At 43.8% G+C, this 27,018-nt stretch overlaps 2 protein-coding genes across 3 annotated transcripts in view; both read right to left on the bottom strand.

Annotated features, from left to right (window-relative positions):
- LOC147604323 (putative LRR receptor-like serine/threonine-protein kinase At1g56140) overlaps positions 1-26,750 on the bottom strand; it is a 149,406-nt gene extending 122,656 nt beyond the window's left edge. Inside the window, exons 1-15 of the mRNA XM_086795665.1 lie at positions 26,574-26,750; positions 22,638-22,776; positions 21,676-21,747; positions 18,259-18,330; positions 18,072-18,143; positions 17,182-17,253; positions 16,977-17,048; positions 16,810-16,881; positions 16,036-16,107; positions 10,089-10,160; positions 9,907-9,978; positions 9,738-9,809; positions 8,261-8,329; positions 1,216-1,281; positions 710-754 (exon numbers count right to left, since the gene is read on the bottom strand). Coding sequence (XP_086651791.1) covers positions 710-754; positions 1,216-1,281; positions 8,261-8,329; positions 9,738-9,809; positions 9,907-9,978; positions 10,089-10,160; positions 16,036-16,107; positions 16,810-16,881; positions 16,977-17,048; positions 17,182-17,253; positions 18,072-18,143; positions 18,259-18,330; positions 21,676-21,747; positions 22,638-22,776; positions 26,574-26,679 — 1,145 coding nt within the window. The 5' untranslated portion in view covers positions 26,680-26,750. The remainder of the gene's footprint in view (positions 1-709; positions 755-1,215; positions 1,282-8,260; positions 8,330-9,737; positions 9,810-9,906; positions 9,979-10,088; positions 10,161-16,035; positions 16,108-16,809; positions 16,882-16,976; positions 17,049-17,181; positions 17,254-18,071; positions 18,144-18,258; positions 18,331-21,675; positions 21,748-22,637; positions 22,777-26,573) is intronic.
- On the bottom strand, positions 1,308-8,250 carry LOC147604324 (uncharacterized). Of its 2 annotated transcripts, XM_086795580.1 has the most exons (3): positions 2,853-8,250; positions 2,664-2,737; positions 1,308-2,543 (listed from the first exon to the last, which is right to left on the bottom strand). In XM_086795580.1, the coding sequence occupies exon 1, from the start codon at positions 6,525-6,527 to the stop codon at positions 5,502-5,504; it is 1,026 nt and encodes a 341-aa protein (XP_086651706.1). In that variant the 5' UTR covers positions 6,528-8,250; the 3' UTR covers positions 1,308-2,543; positions 2,664-2,737; positions 2,853-5,501. The 2 variants fall into 2 exon arrangements, with proteins under 2 accessions (XP_086651706.1, XP_086651705.1); XM_086795579.1 differs by having other exon boundaries at positions 1,308-2,737.
- Positions 26,751-27,018: the final 268 nt, after the last annotated feature.

Genomic DNA, 27,018 nt, shown 5'->3' with positions numbered 1-27,018 from the left:
CTTCTTCTCATTGTCCAAGATGTTCTTGTCATGGCGCAGCCTTGACACACAGGATGTCCTCCTTCATTTGTCTAGATGCTTGAATGCCAGATTTCTAGGTGCATGTTTCTCTCAATGCTTGAATGCCAGATTTCTAGGTGCACGTTTCTCTCAGCATTTTTGGATGTTTGACAGATATGAGCGGAGATTTGCACTTGGGGCTCCATTTTTACAATGGACACGATTTTGGGCTCTCTGGACAGTTAGGATTGCTCGTAATCGACTGGTTTTCCAGTTGACCTAAATTGACAAGTATCACTATTTCCGTCAGTCATTGCGACACAATCTCTGCATGATTGCTATCAGCAGCTACAACAGTTAGATCAGTCTCATTTGGATTTGTTTTTCCACTGTTTTTATTTTTCATCATCTGTGAGACCTCTCTTGCTTTGAGGGGGTCTCTATCTGTACATTTGATCTAATAGAAACAATGATTTTTACCCCCAAAAAAAAAAGTGTGTGTGTATTTTCTAGACACCCTACAGGTCATTCCATATATACAGATTGGGAGATCATATAGAGCTTGGATCCATGACAGGTTTGAAAGGTCTTGCACATTGGACATTGAGGGCACAACGACCGTTCATGTAAAAAAGTCCATGCCATATTACATGAAGTATGAGGGCACAAATTTTTCATGATTTCAACCATTAAATGAGAATCACATCACCTGTTTTTCTCATCGCTTTGTTCAAAGAAGTTCCATAACAAGTTCCTGCAAGTGCAGTTTGCTCAAAATCTGTTTGAAAAACTAGTTACAAGATGATGTGCAGTGAAGTGCAAATTCACAAAAAACACTATAACTAGAGCATTGATTTTGCAAAATGGAAACCTCAATAGAATATAGAATACCATACATCCAGGGTCCTTTATCCACACCATTTATTCTTAGATACATACATACATCTAGGGTGCTTTATACACATTATTTATTCTTGGATACGTACATCTAAGGTCCTTTATACATACATCTAGGGTCCTTTATTCTTGGATACTAACTTTTCTTTTTTGGGTAAAAACCAGTCCTCTATTACCAAAAACAATATACATAGAGGGATACATACATACATGCATGCATGCATGCATGTATACGTATATAGTGAAAGATATACTCGTAGCATATGCAATTGCAGGTAAGTGCCTAGTTTAACAATTCCTAGCACTTCCTTGACATACGCTTCAAGAGAACTTCTGTTCACCCAAGTTGGAACAGGTCCTGATAGTTGGTTGTTGGAAACATCCCTGCAAAAGGAAACAAAATATGCTTGGTAACTACATGCTATAAACTCCATTAGTATTAATAATTATAAAGGAACTTTTGTTTTCATGTATTGCCTGCCCAAGAATCTTTAGATTTCTCTTTCAACTTTGTTTATTCCTCCTATGAAGAATGGCATGTTCTATGTGTTGGCAGTGGTTACAAGATCACCTCAACCGTGCCAACGTATAGGAAAGCACAGGGAGGGCTTGGTAAACTACATGCTATAACCTCCATTAGTATTAATAATTATAAAAGAACTTTTGTTGTCATGTATTGCCCACCCAAGAATCTTTAGATTTCTCTTTTAACTTTGTTTATTCCAAAAATTCCTATGAAGAATGGCATGCTCTATGTGTTGGAAGAATGGCATGTTCTATGTGTTGGAAGTGAAATCTTTACATTTCTCTTTCAACTTTGTTTATTCCAAAATTTCCTATGAAGAATGGCATGTTCTATGTGTTGGAAATGGTTACAAGATCACCTCAACAGCCTTGCTAGTGCATCGTGCTGACATGTACAAAAGCACAGGGAGGGCCAGCATTGCTGGCAAAGACTCCACGTCCCCTCCTGGCTTACCCTCCCTCTAGAGCCAGGCCCCGCATTGCATGGGGGATAATTCAAGGGCCATCAGGCAACATAACTTAACCCTCCCACACGAACGAGAATTCACCCTTATTACCATGTACCAAAGCTTCCATTTGGTCTACAACTAACAAATGAAGACAATCACAGATCATATGTCTCCTGCAACCAGTTAAATCGCTGCCCCTTCCTTGTATATTCCAAGAAACAACCCCTTTGCAAGGAGACATGTAATGAAACAGCTCGACATCATGCAAGGTTCTTTTGAGTCTTGTTGTGCAACAATGAATTGTGCAGATGCCAAGAAAGCTATCTAGACCAGTCTATTGTGAGAGATGTTTACTTAAGACTGTGGTGATGTTTCATGTGGTAAATCAGGTGTCTTCTCTGGTCTCCCGGAAGAGACTGGTAGAAGGGGTAGGTAATTTGGATCAGATTGCCCTCACTACATATTTTTCTCCAAAGTTGCAGCAGAGGATTGTGTCAAGGACTCTCTTCTGCACATTGTGGGCCTAGGATGCAATGGTTGCCTCAAGTCTCTCCAAATGCATACCAGTGGTTCTAAGGCAATCACAAGCGAAGTCTCTCCAATGAATACCAGAGGTTCTCTTGAGGCAATCACAATAAGGTGCTAACCTGGGAGGCCTACTGCATCAGTGTTCTGCAAAAAACAAGCGTTCCATTTGGGCTTTTAGATCCCGAATAAGCAATGCCACAATCACCCAAACCCTTTACACCGTCATGCTCAATAGTGACCAGGATTCCATTGCGAGGGGATTACCTTAGTAATGTTGGCAACTCCAAGACCTCTCCAGAGGAGGTGTCTATAGATTCTAAGAATTAGAAGAATCTGAACTGCTTGACACACACACACACTGATATTCCTATGTCATCTACTATCTTAAAGACAACACCAAAAAGTTATCTCAATGGTCGTCCATAGGGTGCTTCCATAGGGTGGCTTGTCTACCTTTTTCAAGATGAAGTGTCTTCCTATCTCACTTGTAGACATATGTATCAATACTCCACCCTCGTACTGTAATGCTTGTATGGACCCCATTATGTGTATCCATGGTTGTTGTAGCAGGGTTGGTTGCCCGGCATACTAAAGTGATGGTTCTCCTCAGGACAATATGTCCAGAGTCCTCAATACTCACAACACAATGTACACATGAGCATACTGAGACAAATTAGATTGTAAGCATAACACAATGACAAGAATACTGTAAACATTACTTGCATTACTCCCAAGAAGCTGTTACATGCCCTTCACTGTACCTTGTATACCCAACAGTGGTCAAAGTGACAAAGAGGATGGAATAACAAGTGACTACAGCACTCAATGAACAGGACTAGATGGAAAGGATATCCCCAAGAATGAGCTGAGGAACCATTTTAATGATTCTTGTGAGTCGGTGGAGTCAGTGGCATCTCCTATCTTTGGTAGATGCCCATCAGGGTGACAGTACAGTGCCTTCAATGTATGTGCACCTCTCATGTATCCGTTGGTGATGCACTTTCGTTTCTGGATGGTCCACTGAATGCTCTGGGATGGTCAACCTGGGATGATCCAGCAAGGCGGTCCAACAGGTACATCCAGGCTCAGGAGATACAGTGTGGCACCATGGGATGGTTCAAACGAAACAGTCCAGTGTGGACGCCCTTAGTTGCTCTACAGGTCGCCCACCACTAGAGTGCTCACCGTTCTTGATGAGGAAGATAGAAAAAAAATAACACTATGAACTGATAAATTATTACTGAATGAAAATATGCACTATGTTGTCAATACATCATGAAAGATGGTATGTACAATGATAGAAAACATCGGCATCATGAAAGAAGGAATATACATTCAGAAACAAATTAAAAACTAAGGGCACTCTACATGCTGGAGGAAAACTGTGCGCGGTAGCTGATGTCATGCTGAGGTATGTACAATGATAGAAAACATCAGCATCATGAAAGAAGGTATGTACAATGAGAAAGAAAGAAAAATTAAAAACTAAGAGCGCTCTGCATGCTGGAGGAAAACTGAGTGTGACATCGTGCTAAGGTATGTACAATGATAGAAAACATCGGCATCATGAAAGAAGGTATGTACAATGAGAAAAAATAAAAATAAAAACTAAGGGCGCTCTGTATGTTGGAGGAAAACTGAGTGCTAGCTGACGTCATGCTGAGTACCTCAGTTGATGGAGAGGTGTGAGAACCAGCGAGAAGTGATTGGAAAGGGCGGAGAGACTGGCGAAGGGCATCTAAGTCCAATGCTTGGGCTCGTAAGGAGATGAGCTCCCTAGTCTATTATGCCACTTGGTCATGTTACTTGTGGTGGTGGAAAAATAATGTGTGGAGGTGGGTGAGCTCTAGTTCTGCTTGGTGAAGGTGTTGCTCAAGATTGGAGACTTGAGTCTAGAGACCCCAAATCATGTCCTCGGCCTGTCGAGTGTGATCCCTTTGACAACAAGTGTCACGGGAGAGCTCGAAGTAGTCCATGAGGTAAGTGGCATAGCAGAGGTTATCCAAACCTCGGACTATGCGGTGAACTCCACGACTCGCGAGGATGAGGCAAGGTCAACTGCTTTGGAGGATCCGGGAACCACAAGCAGTGTAGATTACCCATGGAGATATCTCAAGCACTGTAAGAAAATGGAGAGTCGTGAGGCTCAATGCACTCTGTACTGTCACCTCGATCAACGGAAAAGGTGACCTCATGTGGGGAACCCAAAGTAGGTGTGGGAAAAGAGGGCTCCCCTGAGGTGTTTGTCGAAGTAGCTGCAAGAAGTGTAGTGACCACCATAGCAGGAGGAGGGTTAGCTATGAGGGAGCCGGATGACTACCTGCTACCCGCGTGTAGTGGCAGGGAAGTGGTGAGGGCAATGTGGCCGGGGGACGAGGTAGGGGAGGGGACAGAACATCTTGCTGGTGAGGAAAGGGACGAGGTGGAGAGGGTGGTGGAGACCGTTGCAGGCGAGGATGGTAGGCAACCAGATGATGCCACACCATTAGAGACCTTTGGGGCGGGAATGGAAGTGCAGTGGAATGGAAGACAGGCAAAGGGGGTAGTGTGGCGGCAAGACGAGGCGGGGAGATCCTATTGCACCCTAGGTCGGATGCAGGACGCTGTGGGGGGAAAACGGTGAGGCTCGCAGAGTAGTGGCGAGGAGGAAATTGCAGCAGGTAGGTGAAAGAAAGAAAGAAAGAAATATATATTAACGTCTCCTAAAGGCCGAAATGGCCCATGAGACCAAAACAAGGTACAACTGATGATGATGATGTCTCATCATAACAAATCTGAAAGAAAGAATGAAAATAGTAACATCCTAAGAGAGCTAAGAGCTGAAAGCTGAACCACTGAATCGTCGCGGTAAACTCCTCCGGTGGCAGGCAATGATGGTGAGGGAGTCGTGGACGCGATCCTCGGGGTCATGGGCGTCTCACTCTACGGATGGCAATGGCTTTGTCCAGGGTGACTCCTCTAGAGGGTGGTCTGCCAGGTAGGCCTGTAGATGGGGGAGTAGAGGCTGGTGGGGTTACAGTGCTGGCTCTGAAAAAATCTGTGAGGACTCTTTGTCTAGGTGGCTCTGGTCCCACTGCCCTCCTGTCCCTCAATAGGCTCTCTCTATGGAAAAATGAGAAGAAGTTCAAGTGAATAATACAATTTCAGGCTGCTTGTGCTGAGCCCGAAATCGGCGGCAATGGAGGCGGATGGATTCATAGAGGAGATGGTGGAAGGGAAATGGTTAGCCGGTGCAAAAGCAGTGAAAAGCCTCATTGTAGTGGAGATAGCGGTGTTGTGGGAATTTCTCAGAGAAGAAAATAATAATGAAATAGGATATAGAGGTGCATAGTACGGGGGCTGGGAAGGGGAAGGGGTGGGAACCAGCAGGGCAATGGTGGCAGCAAAGACCTTGATGGGTGAAATGCCAATTATGTGAGTGTCGGACGGCGATGGAGAACAGAACTTTCCAGTGGACCAATGATGTGAGCGATGAAAGCTGAAGTCAGCGGCTGACCATTGGGCATTGTCGGAAAGTTGCTGATGAGGACGGCTGCCGGCACAAAGGGAGGCATCCATCACACGAACATCTGGGATGGATGAAAGACCTGTCAAGCCCAAGGTGGCTAGTTTGGCTTGATTGAACAAAGTGAGAAACCGGGGAAGCTGGAATGGAGATGGGTCAATGAAATTGATGGTGAAGGGAGTGGTGCAGGAGGTGGATGCGGGTGGCAAATTAAAATGGTGTATGGAAACATGGTTGGAAGAGGATGAGGTCTGGGCAGAATGAAGACGAGTAGGTGGGTGAGGAGGTGGGGCAGAAGGGGGAATAACGGTGTCAACCTCAAAGGGAAAATACTGAGGATCAGCACTGTCGGATGAGGTTGAAGAAGAATCAGATGATACGGATAAAGGAGACGGAGATTGTACCTGTGAAGCCACCGTTGCCACACTAGCAGACATGGAAGGCAAGGGTTGCACTACTGAGCGAGCCACTGAAAGAGGTCCTGCCGTGGGAGTCATTGCTGCAGAAGAGAGCTCCTGGGAGGAGGGGGGCGACTGTGTCACTGGCGCACTGTCCCGAGGTCGTAAAAACCTAGCGATGGAGTGTTTGTATGGGACTTGAGTAGTGGCAAGGCCATCTGCCATGAAGGGAGTGTGGTAGAGGAAATAATTAGGAAAATGGGTGAGGGAGGAAGAGAAAGAGGAGTATGAGGCAGAAAAAAAAAGGAACACATTTTTGTTTTTGCTTTTGCCTTTTTTTTGTGCATGCGGTTCTGGGCAGTACAGAGACGCCCTACGGATGTGGAGCGGAATGGAGGCGAGTTGGGAAAACGAACGTGGGCAAGGAAGGTGGAGGAGGGAGGCGAGGGGGGAAAGCAGGGGGGTGCGAGTAGGAGATGAAAGGGGGGAGGCGAGTAGGAAGAGGGTGGTGTTTGGGTTAATGTTGAGCTGTTTTGATGCACCTCAATCCAGCAGTCCCTACCGTAGATAGAGAGGAGGAACCTCTCCCAAGCAGCTCTCTCAAGAGGGTGTACCACACCCTCATGACCACCTTTTTTAGCTGCTGGCTGCTCAACCATATTGAAGTCTCCTCCCAAAATCCAATGATCAGCACAAGGAACCCATTTTGTAAGGAGCTTCCAGAATGAGATCCTCTCTCCCCTATGGTTAGGGGCATAGATGCTCAAAATATCAATATGCATGTTGTCCGGCAAAATGATAATCCACTGTCCTCTAGCGGCCATGATGACACCACGGACGATAATACAAGGCAAAATGGACTAAGAAACTGAAATGCATACTCCATCCTTAGAGCCTGCTGCCCCTGACTAGAAAGTATGACCATGTAAAAGCTTTCCAGAACGACTGCATTGGATATCATCTAATATGTCCACAGGGCCATCTGTGACTTAAGGGTGGAGTTGATCCCTCATGACCTGCCTCCAGCGGGGAGGAGAAATACCACCTAAACCCTGAGACAACCCTCATTAGGGAAGTGTATGAAAGGTGCGACCATTCTTGGTGGTGATCGACTGCAATGCCTCATCCCTCAAGGAGGGAGTATGTCTCGAGTAGGTAGCCACCTGCAGGGAGGTGAGGGGAAAGTCCTCTGGAGAGAAGATCTGTACAGGGGTGGGGGTGGCAAATTCTTCGTCCCATTCATGGGAGAAGCCCTCTCTTCAAGGGGAAGAGGAATACCCTGCAAACTACATCCCATCTCTGACGAGTCTGCATCATGATCAGGGGCATACAGGTTGGGATGTTCCACAGGGAAGCCTGGGGCAGAAGGGGCGGTTCTGGGGCATCTGCCATCCCTAACCACCACCCAACCCTGAACAGGCTGTTGGGGAGGGGCGGCCGAAGGGGCTGAAGAAGATGAAGGCACCTTCTGGGCATGTCCCCTCCATCTCCAAGTGCCTGGGGGGTAGAGGAAACCGCAAGGGGGAAGGGGGTGAGACGGGTGGAATCACAAGGGATGACCTCATTCAAAATGTTGTCCAACTCTCTTATTGTGCAATTGGCGTTCAAGTTTTTTGCTAGAAAGATCCTACTTCTTGTGTGAGTGTTGCTTGCATACACCCTACGTATCCTCTTACATGATATTCCTCTTTTAACTCCAAGTCCATTCTTGTGAATCCTGCAACCTTTCTAGAACTTGAAATGGGAACCACAACAGGACAAGGTTAACAGAGATCAGATACAGATCGATTTTATCCCTGTCAAGGGTAAAATCTAAATCCAATCACTATGCAAACAAGATTATAATGCAAACTGATTGTATTTTTGAGGAATCTTCCCAATTCATATGACTTAGATACTTAACAAAGAAAACACTCTGAAAATGGATTCATTTTCAGAGCAGTGGAAACGTGACTTACAAATTTACCAAAAATGGGATTTCACCAAGCACAGAAATGTTCCCTTGCAAGCTGTTGTTTCCAAGAAACCTGAAAGAAATGTAAAATCTTTGATTAGGTAAGAAATAAAAGTATATTTGGAAGTTTGTGGGTGCAATTCAGAATCTGCTAGTTTTCCAGACACAAACAAGCTTGTGCATTCACACCCCACCCGTGTGCACGCGCACACGCACACACAGCACCCTCTCTCCTCAAATTCCCACCAAAGAAAGGTAAATGTAAACGTATAAATCTTTCCAAGATAACTCTCCTCTATTAATATATAAGAAACTACAAAAGGCACACCTCCTCAATAAAGAAGGTTCAACCCAATGCAGGACGATGCCATTGAGAAGGAAGGAAGAGTTCTTTTTTGAAGGAAAAATTTGTATTAACTCAGGTCCCCAGAAGGGCACAAGGGGGGTCGAGTTGAATGGACCCAGAAGACCAAAAATCATACATGTTGAGTAGTAGCTGTAATAGAAGATTCATAAGGCATCTTTTACATCCTACTAGAAAACATTTCAAAATGAAAATAAAAACACTAACATCAATAGAGCTGCATCTGAGAGATTGATTGGGTTACATAGTGGTATGCTACATAGTCTGCCATTATGTTGTAGAATCTCCTTTGAATCTTAAAGTATGCAAGGCATTGCACAATGGCATGCTTCTCTGTCTTCTCGAGGCACATCTACCTCTCTTCTCCTCTCAACACAGAGAACACATGTAATAAGACCCTGATCTGCCAATGTGAGATCATGAGTGGCTGTAAAATATGTTTTTTTTTTCAACTGGCCTTTGGCCCAAGATCCTCCCGTAGTTACCAAATTTCACCGTCCGTAGACAGCCACCCGTAGGCGCTTATTTATCCACCCGAAGGCGATGCCGTCGAGGAAGCACTAAGGGGGGTTTTGAACCCAGGACCTCTTGGTCCTAGGCAAACACCTTCACCACTTGAGCTATCACCTCATAGGCTCATTGGCGTAAAATATGTATTTTGAAGTAGCCTGGCATCTGAATAAAGGCAATCTCTGTCACCAATGCTCATTGTAGATAAAAGCATCTCCGTCTCCATGTCCTATGTTTACTAGGAAGTCCATGGTACTATAGTGGCAGTAGTGCGCATTGAGAGAAAGACCATGTGAAGTCTTAACTTGGGGGTTTCTCCTACATGTTGCATCATCCATACACATGTGGCCAATTGAATGAGGCATCACGATGAAGGGGGCAGTTTTAAAATGATGTGTGGAAAAGAGGATTTATTGCATATAAGTTGTGACAGCATCATTATCTCTTATCTTGCTTCTAGCTCCATTCTAAAGGTGCAAAGGTCTATCGTCCAAGAACCTGGCATTGCGTCTACTAACAATGCTATTCACAGTACATATGACTTTCCAAGTTACAAAACAATAATTCAATGCATCTTATATCTAAACAAACATAGTAGGTAACTCACAATTTGGTGAGATCAGCCAAGGCAGCAAAAGAGGTTGGAATTCTTCCAGTCAGGTTGTTGAAGCTCAAATCCCTACGAAAAGATAAGGCCAAACTTTTTGAGCAAATCAAAGATCTCCAGTCTATACATGTAAAGATGTAAAATCAAACAATATCCTTTGCCTTCTTACAAAAATTGAAGCTTGATCAAGCTTCCAAGATTACTGGGAATCGACCCACTAAGACCATTGTGCCTTAAAGATCTGCATAAGAGAAACTTCTGAGTTGAAAGGTGGTTAATTTACAATAAACTTATGTATTTCATATTTTTTTCAAAAGAAAAATCATGCTAAATATTTTTAAAAAGTCGTACAGATAGGTGACATTCTGTAGAGCATCAAGAGTTGATGGAATCAAGCCTCCATTTGATAGATCGTCTATGCTCCTAATAAAAACACAATTGCTTCAAATCAAAAACACAAAGCATTGCCTTTCTTTTTTTGCCAAAGAACAGTTTTTCATTTTAAAGATCTTTCATCAATAATTAAGCAATACTTAAAAGAGAAAGATTCGAAAAGGATGTTGGTCACAGACGAGCCTAGGAGCCGGAGCCAGCATGCTGTACACAAGGCTTTGCAGGCCCTCTCCTCTGCCCCTCATTATACATGCTACCTGTCAGTCCCTTCTTGTCATCTCTCCTGCCCATTTCTTCGTTTTTAAGATTTTTGCAATTTCAGAATCCGCATTGTGCCCATTTGCTTCTTGTCCTTGCAATTTTAGGCTTCTCGGGTTTCTAAGGGTTTTTTTTTTTTTTTTCAGAAAGAGACTTCTATTAAGTATGAGAAAAACATACAACAATCACAGCTATAAGCTGGAAGAGAATAGAATCACCCCAATATGTAAGGTGATTTCAACCACTGAGGAGCATCATGATGCCATGTAAGACCTGTGGTACTAGAGGAAAAGAAGATGCCATGGTCCCATTTCCCACATAAATATCACACGCTTCGCTTGCGTAGAACGAGAGGGCCCTTGAATGCGAGCCCAAGTAGCCATAAGAGTGTGGATGATATCATCCCATATAGTACTAATGCACTGAGACCCAAAAATCTGGACACCCTCAATAGCCTTAGTGCATCTAGCTCTCCAGATCTGCCATGCTGTAATACTGGCAATAATCTCCCAACTGGTGTCAATCCTCTGTCTAGGGGGTGTATAATCAGAGTGAGGAACATCCTACAATAAACCATGCTGGGCAATACCTCTGCGAATGAAAAAAACAGAATCTATACCACTGTCCTCATAAAAAAGTTGCAAACCCACCGGGAGAGCCAAGCAACTGCCCCCCAAGTCACATGCGTCGTTGAGCCACTCAATTTGCCCATAAGGTGGGCTACAGGACCCCAAATCTGTTGTGCAATGCTGCATCCCCATAGACAATGTCGTACGGACTCAGAATCTGCCGCACATCTAGGACAGGAAGGTGCTACACCGAAAACGGATCTCCACTGATTGGTGGGGAGACCACCATGTAAGAATAACCAAAAGAAATGAGAGATCTGGCTCCTTCTGTATAAGTGCCAAAGTCTATGCCAATATCTGCACTGTATCACTGGAGAAATATCATAGCTCTCCCAATGAGGCCTGAGAGTAGGAATCCTATGCATCTGTCGAATGAGGAGAAGCCTGGCATTCCGAACAGTGAAACTGAAAAAAGGAAGGCTTTTCAAAGGATTGAAGGCATCAATCCACTCCCACTCTCCTGGATCCCACTGAAGATATCAGGACTGCCACCATATAGCCACAAATACCAAGAGCCATGAGTCACTATCTGAGGAGAAGGGTCAATGAACCAGTGCTACCCCGAGCGACCAACAATCCTCACTGGACTAAGCCTAGTATTTGGTATGATCTCCTCCATACTACATCTCCTCAATCTCCCAGCAGGCATGATAGAATAAATGAGGAAATCTGTATCCTTCTGGCCTAGGAGAGCAATGACCTGCAGAGGTATGCTTATCCTCGAAAAAACTCCTAGCCAACTCGGATGATAGTCTCCGTGAAAGGTCCCAGAAAGCCACTCATGCAGAATAGCTGCATCAATCTGATCAATACGAATGCGAGAGCCCCTAAGATGCTAAGTGGATGCAACTCTCCGATCCTCTGGAAGACTCTTTAAGGTCTTCCAAGCAAGAACTGTGTATGCGCATCTCTCCCATCCTGACCATTGCATATAACGAGATGCACCAAGTGGCCAACCAGCCTCATCCCTGATGAACTCATTCCACATAATAGGTTGTCGATCAGCCTCGTCCAAAGACCTAGGAAGCCTTTGTCGCAAAAAATATCTCATGCTTCTCCATGCTCTGACAATGGCTGCAATAAGAGGAGAAGATGGTGCCCTAATATCAGCCTCTGTGAACAAAAAACGTGTGTTGGGCATCCAGTCTCTCCCGACCCTGGGTGTACATCTGGAAATCTGAGACAAGAAAAAATCCTTCCAAGGCTCAGTGCCTGGTAGGAAACCTCTGACCACAAGTTTGCAAAGCAACGCCCTGCACTGAACATCCGGATCGATAATATTCAAGGCCCCCTCTCTTTTGGGCTGAATAACTGTGAGCCAAGCTACCCTGGCACGAGTGTCTGAGGTGCCATCCAAACCCGACCAGAGAAAATTGCGGATCAATCTCCGCAATTGGCCAATGTACGCACGAGAGAAGCACCAACAAGAGGCAATAAACCAAGTTGAGGCAAGCAAAACCTGATTAGCCACCAAAGCTCTGGAGGCTAAATCTAATCTCCTGGAGGTCCAATGGAGGAGCTTCTTCCGGATACTCATAAGTACCGGAGCAAACTGCTATGCAGGAGAAATATCAATCCCAACTTGGCATCCCAAATATCTAGCAGTGCATCCTCTGCATATCAAAGTAAAACCAAGCTCTGCACCCCAATCAACTCTCGGTGAATCACTAACCCAAAAACCAACAGATTTGTGCCAATTAATGAGTGCCCCTGCTGCCAAACAGAACTCCTCTAGTGCTACCCGGAAGAAACATAAGCATATATGTGAAGCCTCCAAAAACAGGGCTGTGTCATTAGCTAACTCAGAGTCAAGCAACTCCTCATGACTACGAAGAGGCAACCTCAATCCTGAAATACCAGCAGTGGAGCGGAGAAAGATGCTCATGGCCTCTGCAACTATGATATATAATAAAGGGGCTAATGGGCAGCCCTGTCGTACTGAGCGAGAAATCTGAAACCGCTCTCCTCTATCACCGCAAGCAAGAACTCGGTTTCTAAGGTTTTTGCATTGAAGAGTCCACCAGTGTGGTGACGACTCATGGAGGTGAGTGTCAAACTGAAATACCCCGAGAATATGGCACCAAAAATGTTTTTTGAATTTCAATTAAATATATTATGTGAGATTTTCAAGAATAAGAGTATTTTTCTAAGGTTTCATTTTAGTATGGCTTGAAAAAGTCAATAAAATGATGACCCTTCATATGCTTTCTATTTGCATACATTCTCCCCTCCATGTCCTCTCTATTTAAGGCAATGAAATGATAACCCCCCATATGCTTTCTGTTTGCATGCATTCACCCCTACATGTCATTTCTATTTGTATGCACATTCACCCATATGCTTTCTATTTCCATGCATTCACCCATACCAAATATTTTCTGCCACCCTACTAGAAATATACTCACTACATGCTCGAGATGCTGTTGATGCTCAGGTCGCTACTCTGTTACATTTCTACCTTGGTTTTGTGCATATGTTAAACCTTGCTAAGATGCTTTAGCTTGCAAGGTGTGCCTTAGATCCTGTCTCAGTGCACATCTCTTTCTAAGTCCCTCTCTCTCTATCCTGTGGAGATTTCCTCCCTCTCCACTCTTGGTGTAATCTCCCTCTCTTTATTTCTTGCTGTGTAATCTCTCTCTCTCTCTCTCTCTCTCAATGTTGGTATGCCCAGATGCGCACATGGCTGGCCTTGCATGGCATGAGTATTGATGCACTCCCACCTTTTGCTTACAGGCTGGATTGCCCGTTCTTAGATCTCAACCGTTCAAAGCTGAATCGGGTGATCAGGATGGACATTGTGAGACTAGATACAGAGAGGACATGGGTCAGGCCCCCGCAGCCGTTGGGCACGAAAATGGCACACTACCATAATCATTTTCTACACCTCTCTTCGGACGGGTTTATTATACGCCACGCTTACATGGACACACACCTCTCACATGGTATTCAGAGTGCTATTGGACAGATTCGCACCTCTTCACACCGGCTGAGGATAGAGACAGGTTGATATGAGGATATATCACTAGAGGACCGCATATGCCAGCTTTGCCATCAAGAGAGGTGGAGTCGGAGGAACACTATATATGTCGTTGTACTGTCTACTATGGGATCCGAGGGAGGTACCACTACCTGTTTTGTGAAGGCTTTGGACCTTTGCATCGGATCATGGACTTTGAGGGCCAAAGGTGCTTAGGGCTCTTCATACTTGAGCTTAGACACCACACAGAGAGCCTATTGAGGGACAGGAGGGCAGTGGGACCAGAGCCGCCTAGACAGAGAACCCTCAGATTTTTCAGAGCCAGCAGTGTAACCCCACCAACCTCTATTCCCCCATCTATAGGCCTACCTGGCAGACCACCTTCCAGAGGAGTCACCCTGGACAGAGCCATTGCCATCTGTAGAACGAGACGCCCACGACCACAAGGATTGCGTCCACGACTCCCTCACCATCGGCAGATTCGAGCCATCATTGCCCGCCACCGGAGGAGTTTACCGGGACGATTCAGCGGTTCAGCTTTCAGCTTTCAGCTCTTAGCTCTCTTAGGATGTTACTATTTTTTTCTTTCAGATTTGTTATGATGAGACATCATCATCATCAGTTGTACCTTGTTTTGGTCTCATGGGGAATTTCGGCCTTTAGGAGACGTTAATATATCTTTCTTTCTTTCTTCTTTCTATTCATGGTGTTATCTTCCCCTCTTACCCTCTCTTTCTCTCCGGGAACCTTAGAGAGGTTGAAGACAATGGACAGCACCGGTGGTGACGGCAGCCAAAGCGGTCGGAGGGGTCAGAGAGGGCAGGGGAAGGAGAGGTTGGAGAAGACACAGGTAACAGCCAACCCGGCAGCCGGCGGAGACGAGGGACGATGGAGTGATGGGGACCCAACTAGCCCTGTATAGACTCCATGTGGGAGATTACTAAAAGCTTGACAGCTTAGCACATCTTGACGCCGGCATGAGGGGGACCCGGCTAGCCATCTATAGACTCCAGGTGGGAGATTACTATTCAGGGATCCTCTCGTTCTGCGCAGGCAAAGCGTGTTATATTCATGAGGGAGTGGGACCATGGCATTTTCTTTTCCTCTAGTCCCACAGGTCTCTCATGGCCATAGTTACCACGGAACGTCGTTCCGCCTTCCGGGAACGCCGGAACGCCGTTCCGGGCGAAGGCACGTTCCCGGAACGCCGGAACGTTCCGCAATTTTATTTTTTTTTTTTTTGGCGGAACGTTTGTTTTGCTTGCAGAAATGTATGTTCATGTCTTGGGGGAGCAAATATTAGGAAGCATATTTGGCTATCCGTATACAAAAAGTTACATTTTTTTGTGTCATATGCTGACATGTCATATGATGTGGCGTTCCGCGACGTTCCCGTTCCGCTCCCGTTCCCGTTCCCGCTCCCGTTCTAGCATCCGACGTTCCCGGAACGTTCCCGTTCCGTGGTAACTATGCTCATGGCATCATGATGCTCCTCAGTGGTTGAAATCACCTTACAAATTGGGGTGATTTAATTTTTTTCGGCTTACAGCCATGATTTTTGTATGTCTTTTTCATACTTAATAGAAGTCTCTTTCTTGAAAAAAAGAAAAAAGAAAAAAAAGAAGCTTGACAACTTGGCACATCTTGCGTGCTTGCTACTTGGAGGCCACTGTAGCGATACAGATTAAGTGCCATAAAACACACCTTATTCACATACTTTGAGAGTGTTAGGACCCTGTTCATGTTGATTTATTGGACACATTGAAGCAGCCTAAGGTCTCCTTGTGTATAATTAATAATGACCCCTTCTTTGGGGCCACTCCACAAGTGCACACATGCAAGCAGGCGTGCACACACCTTTGCATGTGTTTTTCCAGAAGTTGCTTCATGTGTTCTAGAACAAAAGATTTCCACCACTCTCTGCTTACTTGAAGCTTTCTAGAAGTTTATTTAAGGGTTCATTCTGCTTGCCAACACTGACTTGTTTGAGAAACTAGTTTGTCACATGGAATACCCAAAAAAAAAAGATCTAGAAACTCACAATATTGTAATTGAACGTAATTTTGATATGCTTGAAGGGATTGGACCAGTGAAGTTATTTCCATACATTCTCCTGCCATACCATTTTTTCACAACCAAAGAAATCATGTCAATGAAAAGGTCAAAACCAAAACCAAAACTCAAGGACATTGGCATTATTAAAAAACATTAAGCATAGTATTTCTCTAAACAGAAAAGAACATGATTTGAGATTCCAGAGTGAGCCTTATCAATCTACATATAACCATTTATCCCTTGGTTTCTATCATGGTTCCCTTATTCTCCTTGTTAAAATCTATGTTTGTGTGAGAACCCCTTGATGCTTAAAGGTCACATGGGGCTCAATTTATGGCTCCTCACATGCCACAATGGCCACACGAGCTTTCTTTTTGAGAAAATCAGACCATTATCTTTTCTTCACATATACATGCCACAATGGCCACATGAGCTTTCTTCTTGAGAAAATCGGACCATCATCTTTTCCTCACATATACAGCCACAAGGCCTTCATGAAATTTCCACTTACCTCAGTGATTGGCCATGGATGTGATTGATCAAGAGAATTCAATTACCCTGTAGTTGTTTGTTCGCTGCCTTCTAAATTAGGAGGGTTTAATATGGATTATCTTGCTAAAACAGCCTTGATGGTTGAAAAGTGGGCAAGAATATTATCAAGGTTATATGCAATTATCAGAATTCTCTTCTTAAGCATCTAACAAGGTAAGATTAAAAACATGGGCAAATAGAAAACTACTTTGCAATCAAAAATACTCACAGTTCTCCAAGCTGCGACATGTTTCCAAAAACGTCTGGAATTTGACCAGAGAATTGGTTTCCAAACATCCAGCTGCAAAGTTTGTAAAAAAACAATCACATCCAAACACAATCTGCTCAAATAGCAAGATCAGTTAGAAGTCCCATCTACAAGTTCTGTGTACATACACAGTCTGTAAGCTAATCAGTTCACCAAACTCCACAGGTAACTCTCCAGCAAGCCCACTTCCATCAATGTACCTGAAAACAAGACAAGACACTCTTGCAAAGTTTTCAACTATATCCACAGAAGCTTGTTGGAAACCTTTTTTTAAGAGGGAAATTTTACTAATCTAACAGGAGTGATTGAAAAGAAAGTTATCTCCAAACTCACAAGCCATTAAGATAAGTTAAACGGCCAAGCTCTTTTGGGAAAGATCCAGACAAAAGATTGGATCCAAAGCCCCTGAAAGAAACACACCAATCAGCATGAGCAGTGTGCAATATTCGGATGTGCACACCTCTTCAACAAAAAAAATAGACCTACATGAGGACATTTCATGTATTGGACGGTGCTTTCCTCACTGTCTTAAAACCTATACGTGTAGATTGCTCATAAAATGGGTTCCCTATGGAAGGACTCCAACTGTAACATGACTAGGATTAGACGTAGACTATGCTTTAGCCATACAGTTGAATAACTGGCTTCAGTGGTATGGTGGGACACCGGGGTATGGGCGGAAAGAACACAGTGTGGTGTTGGACTATTCTCCAGCTCAAGGATGCCCCAGATGGAGCTATTGTTGGGCAATGTACTAGCCAATAACCCTGTATATGATCATTGCATGTGACGTGTATGATGGTGATTGAGGGCTGCACACTAGGAATAAAGCAGAGGGCTCCGGGAGCCCTACCTACTAAGGATCCTTCAGGGGCACAAGGCCAGACTCAGCATCAGCTGTAGCAGTACACCTCGCTAGTGTTTCCCCTCTCACTTTGTGCCTGGTTCAAGGCCCCTTTCTTGATCAAGGACCTTGCTACTGCACTGCAAGATCCTTTTCTTATGAGTGTAGGCATACCGATGTAGGCACACCAATGTAGGCACTGCAATTCTTCTACACTTAGGCATGAACATATATCACCATTTTGGCACAAGCTCAAAGTAGATTGATCAGGTCATTTCTTGATTTGATAATACCAATGGTCTTGCTGATTTTACATGTTTCAAATCAGGAAAAAGGATAGAACCATTGCAAAAAGAAGATGCATTGGAAACCAACTTACAAGCTTTGTAAGTTTGTTAAATTTCCCAATTCGGATGGTACAGAACCTGTGAGCTGGTTAATTCCGAAGTCACTACATTTTCAAGAAAGAAAAGGAAACGAAAAGATCTTCTTTATTGAGAAAGTAATTAAACATCAAACATTAACAAATATGATCATAAGTAGATTTTTATGACTCACACACTCACATATTTGTCAATGCTGTCAATCTACCAAGCTGACTTGGGATTGGACCACTAAAAAGGTTGAGCCCCATTTGTCTGCTTAACAGCATGGGTAAAGAATCTCTTTAACATAACAAAGCTGTGAAAGATATGATACAAAGAAAAATCCACCATTTCTTTTAACTTTAAATCATGTGTAAGAAAAATCTAGTCTATGGTTACACAGTGAACTGTATGGAAGGTCCAAAGGTGATGGTTGCACATTGTCAAAAGATGAAAAGAAACCACCAGTGGAAATCATGCATCGCATTTTTCTTGATTATTAATTATGTACAAATATGATTGCTAAAACAAAGAATTCAGGAGAAAAGGTGATACTTGAAAGAACACAGCTCATGCCTGCCTCTCCTTCCCCATCAACCATGCTTCCAACATAACAATATTTGCGGGAACTACATTTACTCTTTGTCTGGTTCTTCTCCCTGGGAGGACTTCTTCAAAGGATCCCCTCCAACCATCTCAACAGCAAACACTCTTGAATGCAGTCTAACCAGTATCAAACCAGGCTGTGGCCATCTTTGTCAAAACCTAGAAGCTTGCATTATTGATGTAAAACTATAAAACTACTTGACCCAGGGTGCTTCCACTTCAGTTTGACTCAGCAAAGGTCACTCACAAGGTCCGAAAGCATGAATTATATTACATACTTGGCTCTCTAATGGCATGGATTCCCGGTCAACTATGGAGTTTACTTATTCAGTCTAGTTCCCACCTGTGCAAAAAGAGGACCATCAGCTTTATTAGCAACCGGATAACACCTTGGATGGGTGGTTAAGATTCCCAGAACCACCTCTGAAATGTTGACAAGTTTCAGTTTTGTGCAGGCACTCCTTCAGCACCACCTCGATGGTTTTACCTGCTGGCAAAAAGTGGAATACACTGGGCATCATAGTCAGTTTTTTGATGCCTGTCAGAAAATGGGCCACCTTGCAAGGCAACATCTCAAAAAACCCAAGCAACAATCCCCACAGAAACTCCCCACCTCCTACATTCCCCTCAGGAAATGAAATGAAATGAAATGTTATATTAACGTCTTCAAAAGGCCATAATGACCTATGAGACCAAAAAGTTACATCATGGTGGATCTGATACAATGTCTGGATAAAAAACCAGAAAATGAAAAATAAAGATGATACTGCTGGCAGAAAGTGGCGGATAGGGGTGAGCTGGAGCATTCTCCTCTCTTCCCCTTCCTCCTTCACGCTGTCCCTGCCTCCCTCCTTCTGAGCGCTTCTTCCCGCCTTCGCCCTCTTCTGACCTCCAGAGTATTTCCACAAAGGACCACTAAGAAAGTACACAAAGTATGGACTCTACTCTCTCCACTTAGCTCTCTAGTGAATTAGTAGAATGTCGTGTTTATATAGGCTCATGAGAGGGGGGCACCTAGAGCCCTTGAATCTCTCCACCTCCCTTAGATTTCTCACCTAACTCACCTAAAAGATCTCCCACTAAAGATGGATGCTAGATCATATATTTTCTAATATGACTAGCTCTGCAACTTTCATGAAGAAAGCTCAGTGAAATTCTCCCTAGAACAGGCAGTGGAAGCCCCCTAAGTTACGGGTGTTCTTCCTAGAATATAGCCTAGAATGTAGGATATGAATTTAACCTATTAATTGGATACTACTTTATGACTCTGTCTGATGCTACATGCGGATCAAACTCGATCTGGTAGTATCCACACCCCAAAGAATGAATATCAGTGATCTTTCCAGGCTTGCCACCCGAAAGATCCCTGATCTGTCCACACGCCGGGGCGGCTACCAACAATCTTGCAAACCAGGGTGGAGGCCTTTAGGAAGATGACTATCGAAGCGAGGAGCTGGAGGTCCCCTTCTGAGAAGGAAAGGCAAGGGACGGTGGCCTCGGTCAGGGATGACGGAGCGGCGTCTACCATAGAGTCCTCCTGGAGGTGTGAAGACCAGAAGATGTCGGCATTCGCCTAAGAGAGAAAAGGCAATAGGTGCATAGACGGGGAAGCTCCAGCGCTTGCTTCGTTAGGGCTGTAAATGTTGACTCTAAAATGGTTGTATGAGGACAACTCAGCAGTACACGAGGTGGTACCAATTCTGATCAAGAGCTTATGCAAATTCTTTTCTTTTTCTACTCTACATCCGCATGCTTGGTCATTTTGGTCTTCTATGACTCGGCCTGGCACACGCAAGCATGTGTATGGATGTCAGTGGAGCATAGCTGCATTATGACGAGTTACCAGGGATTGGGGCGTGAGAAATTGCACACCTAAAGCTTTGTATTGCAACATTCTGTATCGACAAAATTATGTTTGGAATCTATTATCATTGCATAAAGTGTCATTGGATATTATGCATTCAATGTCCGTAAAGCTTGCAACTCAGAAATTCCTTCTTGATAAACATATTACAAGGGCAATCGCTTTCCGGCCCTAGTGCCTATGTCAATTAATTTTCAGCATTGCTACTTTGTTTGTGTTTTCCTTTATTTAAGAGTATCGATAGTTTAAGTGTGTAATAAGATTGTGCTCAACCCCAACCAGGGTATTCTTTTCCTACCTGGCAGGGCACAAAATCAAGGCTCACCAACAAGGTGACATTCCACACAGAGAACAACATTGGCATGAAAGGATAGATTCTCTTAGAGTTTGATGCCTCTGGAGAATCTTTTAACACCCCATGTTACCCTATTTCTATGATTGATGGTGCCTTGTAGCATTGCAGAAGGTTTGCATGGCCATGAATTGCCATGATGGATAGGCCAGCTATATTCAGGGAATGTGGCCATGAATTGCCATGATGGGTAGGTCAGCTATATTCAGGGAATGTGGCAAAAATATCAAGAGTTTCAGCAGCAGCACAAGTTTCATGCATGGTGCCACATATGCTTGCACAGGACTACAACACCACTTCCTCACACTAGGAGCGATATCTTGGGATATGGAATGGGATCACCTTCTACACTACAAGGAGGATGGCACAGGCATGGAGTTCACTTGGATCTACATCTCATCACAACATGTAGACTCCCCCCAAAAACTACATGGGACCCACACACATAAGGCAACTCTAGATAATAGATAAACCAAAAGCCTCATGGCATGTCTGGAAGGCACACTGCAAGGAGACTATTCGAGAGAAATAGTAGCATCAATTTAGTAAAATTTACTTGGGGCAGATGTAACTAAAATCAAAGGCACATGGTGTTGCTATGGAAATATGATAACGTGACACATTTCAAAAAGAAAACAGAACAAATGTTTAGTTAAGTACTTTACACATGAATATGGAACTACTAACACTGCATATAACATAGGTAACATAGGTTCAATCTATCATTCAAAATATTGATTGGTCCCCATAGTCTTAAAGAACAATTTTACAAAATTAATTGCAAAGACATACTTACAAAATCGCTAGGTGAGTCAAGTTCATGATTTCCAAGGGTATTTCGCCCACCAAGTTTAGGTTGTACACATAGCTGACACCATGTCTAATCAGGTTAGAACAATTTTGACAAAACAAGTTACAAATAATGTAGGATGAATGTATCAACTAAAAATAAATTCTCAGCGTCCAACTAAAAACATCTGAATTTCTCAGGTTGTTCTTGGAAAAAGGTTTGTGTTGTTTGCAGTAGCTAATGTGGATCGCTGCATGTGACAAAACCATGATGGAAACTTTGAGTATATCATCAGTACAAACATACAATAGAGGGATTCTTTGAGAAGTTGCATAGCATGATGAAGGAATTTTCTAGGTCATCTGTAAAGGGGATTATTCTCCCCTACTCTACATCCCCTATAAAGAAAATGCAAGAAAAGCTACTGAGATTATAAGGACAAGGAGGATCTGGATGTGCTACCCCCTGTCATGGTCGTGGGTCGGAAGAGGGGGGGATCTCAACCGTCAAATCAGAGCAGCAGTTCATCACCCGCTGCCAACTCAGCACTGGGAATGCGGAATGCAGCAGCTGCTGCCAACTCAGTGGTGGGAATGCGGAATGCGGGAGATGCTGCCAACTCAGCGCCCACAATCGCACAAGATACTGCCACGTGTAACTGCAATTGCATCGTACTGAGGTGTCTGACCTCGAATGGCCTCCCCATGGCCATTCCCTACACCTTGTCAGCTGCTTCTCTTCTTGGCTTTCCATCCTAGTTCTCTTCTCTCTTATACCTATAACAATCTAGTCACAAAGCTTGAAAAATCTAATGGGCAATCTCAATCTTCAATGCTCCAAAAGACCCTCACCTAGAGCTTAGAAAACAATCTGTACAGAATTTTCATTCCAGAAAAGACTTTTGCAAAGGCACACCACACTGAAATCTCAAAAATCAGCAACATTTCTTGATTGGTTGAGAATCTCACAATGTTGTGACATGACAAGTGGACCCTGAGCACTCGCATGTGATATACGGAGCACTGGAATTGCTCCATCCACAAGGATCCATACTAAAGTTCCACGAAGTGAATCCCAGCTTGTTGGCCACAGTCTTCAATGATGTGACTGTCAGAAAACAAAACAAAAAGGATCCCATTTAAGAAAAGTGAAAAGGATGCAATTACAAGTCACAAAGACAGCATCTCTAAAGCTGGGGTAGCATAACATTGTAGAAGTTGCCTTCATGAGAGATTGGCACATTTCAGAAAAGGAGGTAAAAGATAACCATTTTAGCCAAACCAGTACATACACATGCTTTCTTCCCTCTCCAACCCTTGGTGCAGCCGGCACAAGATTACCACACTATTGTCCAGCCCTTGTATGTCCTTTTTGGCTTCTCACTTATTTAATTTTTTCCCAGAAAAGAGACGTCTATTTTAAGTATGATTAAAAAAAACTACAAAAAGGGAGATTTCAGATCAAATAGAGGGGAAATCAATACGAAAATAAAATACAAAAATGGAGACTTCAAATCAAGTGGGGAGAATTCTCAACCAATCTCGTGCCTTGTGCTGCCACCAAGGTCCCATATGAGATGTAGTGAAAAGATGCCATGATCCCACTCTCTCATGAACTCGCCACGCTTTCTCTCTGCAACCCTCGATGTGCCAGGTTGTGATGATAGTAATGATCTCCCATGCAGTGTCCAATCTCTGTGCTGGTGATATGTAGCTTGACTCTAGCATGTCTTGAAGATGGCACCGCCCTAGGGTAATCCTCATGACCATATTCCTTTCATCCCCTACAAACTTGAGTTGAGAGACCGACTGTGTCAACCAAGCAATAGCACCAAAACAAATGTAGGCATCCCTCCTCATCCTTCCAAAAAGGTGTGCTATTGCAATCCAAATCTTGTGCCTCCCTACACTCCCATAAGCAATCATAGACCAGTTTTGAAGCTCTTGCACATCTCGGACAAGCTGGGCTAGCACCAATGACTAATCTCCACTGGTTGGTGGCAAGACCACCATGTAGAGAAAGCCAAAAAAAAAAAAAAGAGAGGAGATCTTTGTTTCCCTGTACAAGTGCCACAACCTCCACCAAAAAAGAGAGGAGATCTTTGTTTCCCTGTACAAGTGCCACAACCTCCACCAAAAAGCTCCCTGAATGTCAAGGGTGACTCCATAAGCCTCCCAATGAGGTCTAAGAGTAGGGACTCTCTTCAATGTCCCAAAACCAGGTGTCTGGCGTTGCACATAGTGTAACTGAAGAGGAAGGGTCACACATCATATAACCAGAGGCTCCAAGAATCTGTAATCATCCTTTGAGGGTGATCAATATATAAGCGCTTTCCTGCCCTACCCACCACTATCACCGGCTGGACCATCAGACCCTCAATGAACTTCTCTCCAAGAGCCATCTATCCTAAATGGAGTAAAAAACCGGTTCATCGTCCTCACCGAAAGTGGAAAGGAACATGACCTGAAGGGGTACGTGTGAAGGGGTACGTGATGGAGTTATTGATCAATCACATCTACTAGATCCCATGTAGTTGGAGAGATGCATGGATGGAGAGCAATGAAATTGGAAGCACCACTTTGTTGCCTATTTGACAAGGCCACAAATGAGACATCTTTCCTATGTCTTGTAGGTCCTTTTTCATTGCCATTGAGTCTCTATTACCAATCAATCGCTGCCAAATAAACTCCTAAATTGCTTAAAAATCAACATGGGATCTAGTAGATGATTGATTAATAACACCCCCCAATAAGAAAGACTATGAAATATAGAGAGCAGCTTCATCCCATTGTCAATTTAGGGAAGGGTTTGATCCTCTTCACCAAGTCATGCAGTAAAACAATTGAGTACCAAAGATGTGGCACTTTTCTTACATGAGATACAGAGACATGAGAGCAAACTCGTGAGGGAGCAAAGAGGGCAAGAGAACCAGGATCAAACACTGATCATATCCTTTTTCCAGAAGGTTGGGCAACACCGAGCTAGAGAGCCCAATGATGAGGAGAAACAAGGTTCACCCAAGTAGAGAACACGTTGAGAAACCCTCACCCCAAGGAGCTTCTCATCATGGCCTCCAGATGGTCAGCTGCATCTAGATGCATATGGAATTGTCTTATGGCATCTTGAAGAACCACATCTCATAAACCCAATATTTGAGGAACCACATCCATTACCCAGAGAAGACCATAGAGAGCCCATGTGGGTATCCAGGACATGCTCCATGGCCGCATGAATGATTCACTGCAGAGCCCATCAAAGGATGAGAACTGCATGTGCCTCTGCAACTCCAAGGTCTATGCACAAATTGAATTTGCAGCCGTTGTAGCAAGGAGTCACCAACTCAACCATGTGATATTTGCCCTCAAAAAAGTATAGTTTTAGAGGATGCCTTGGCATCTCCTATTATGGTTTGTTGGTTTTTTTGGTGTTACAAGCCACTCTGGCCTTTGATTAATAAATCTCTTTCTCTCATTCTCTCTCTCTTGTGGAGAATTGAGCCTCTAGATGAACCCCAAAATGAGCAGGTTGTATCACCAACTCTTAGAAAACATATATAATAAGCAACATCAGGCAATTAGTCAGGCTTACGATTATGCAACGAATTGGCAGAAACAAGAGAAAATTAAGAAAGCAACAAAATGGATGCAAGAAGCATGAGAGGTAAAACAATGTAAGGAACAAGCTGGGGGTTCCAAAAGGATTGTGAACCTATGGAACCACTATGGCTGTGGGAGAAACATAGGAGGCCTGGATAGGATAAAATCCCTAGACCATGGAAGAGAAAACTGGGAAAACCTCTCTCTCTTCACCCTCCACACCCCCCCACACACACACATACATATTTTTTGTCCTTTCCTTCCATCTTTTTTTGCACATTCTCATAGCAGAAAGGGAGTCATCCACTACAAGGACTCTATGGCCCTATTGTACAATCACTACATGAAAGCCAAATGTGCCCAATAGCAGCAGAATAAAAATAGATTTTTTGACCCCAATCTTCATCAAGGCCAACCTCTTGAGCTTGTAGGCTATGGAAGTAGCCAATTCCCTTACCACTAGAAAAGAGGATGTCAAAAGTTTCTGGCCAGACGATAAAAAAATAAGTGAACATGATCGAACCCCTCCATAGTTTATTTGCATCGAGCTCTTCAAATCTTCCATGTTATCATGATAGAAATGATATGCAAGGCTGCATGAGAGTGGATAATATACATGTGTGCCAAATTCCCAATTTGAAGCATGACGCGTTGCAGTTTTGACTCTATGATCCATGCAGCTGAACCCAATACAATGAAGCATGGCTTTCTCCTAATCCTACACAATCCCAAGCCATGGACTCCAAGCTTCACTACGGTGTCGGAATGATCTCTGAGAACACACTGTATTGGGAAAATAAAGAGGTCTCACCATTGACTGAGTTCACTTGCCATGTTGAATACCTTAAAGAAGGTGACACCTGCCATCTCGCCTTCGGATAAATATCAAACAGCCATGCGTTCTCTCTCTTTTTTTTTTTTCCAAACTGGCCTTAGGCCCAAGATCCTCCTGTAGTTACTGATTTTCCACTGCCCATAGGCGTATCGAACCACCATGCGTTCTCTCTTTTTTCTTCGAGTGACCTTAGGCCCAAATCCTCCCATAGTTACAGATTTTCCACCGCTCGTAGGTGCCCGCCTCGTAGACGCTTAATTATCCACCAGTATGTAATCCAAAAGTGTTATTCTCATCAATTTTAATTTTATGCATAGAAAGATGCATAAAGAAATCTATTTTTTCTTTTCAAAGATGATTCATGAATCTACAAGGTGCAATGTAGAGCCGAGCTTGGTCGGATACATTGCTTTGAAAATTAAAATAACAAGAAGCAATTAATTGGAAGAATAAATGATTATTTGGGTAAATACCTTCACCAGGGTCTAAGGCGGCGGCGGCAGCTCGGGATGCATGCCATGGATTCCAACAGCAGCTGAACAGTAAGATAAAGCAGCAAGTAAGAGGGCTTCTCGCCATAGCTGGTGCAGATTAGATAATATCAATGAAAAGAGGGGCTGGTTATATGCTCTCATCAGTTTGAAAGTTTGCGAGACGAAGCTGTAGTTGACGGAGTGCATGTTGCTTTCGTACCTTACTCTCATATTCACATTAGTAGGAAATGGGCGGCTGTCGGACGGGCGGGCAAGATTGTGTTTAAGCAGCCCATCAAACGAACTTTTCTTCTCAAAATTGTGACAGGGTGGTGGACTCACATTTATTAATCTATGTCACTACTAGGGTGGTGGACTCACATTTATTAATCTATGTCACTACTGAGTGTGGTGGGCTAAACACACATCACGAGTGCTGTCTCTC

This window comes from Cibotium barometz, chromosome 62 (assembly GCF_041138505.1).
Source record: "Cibotium barometz isolate CiBa-2024 chromosome 62, ASM4113850v1, whole genome shotgun sequence".
Classification (NCBI taxonomy): Eukaryota; Viridiplantae; Streptophyta; class Polypodiopsida; order Cyatheales; family Cibotiaceae; genus Cibotium; species Cibotium barometz.
Note: the sequence above shows the minus strand (reverse complement) of the source record. Positions and strands in the feature narration are given on the sequence as shown.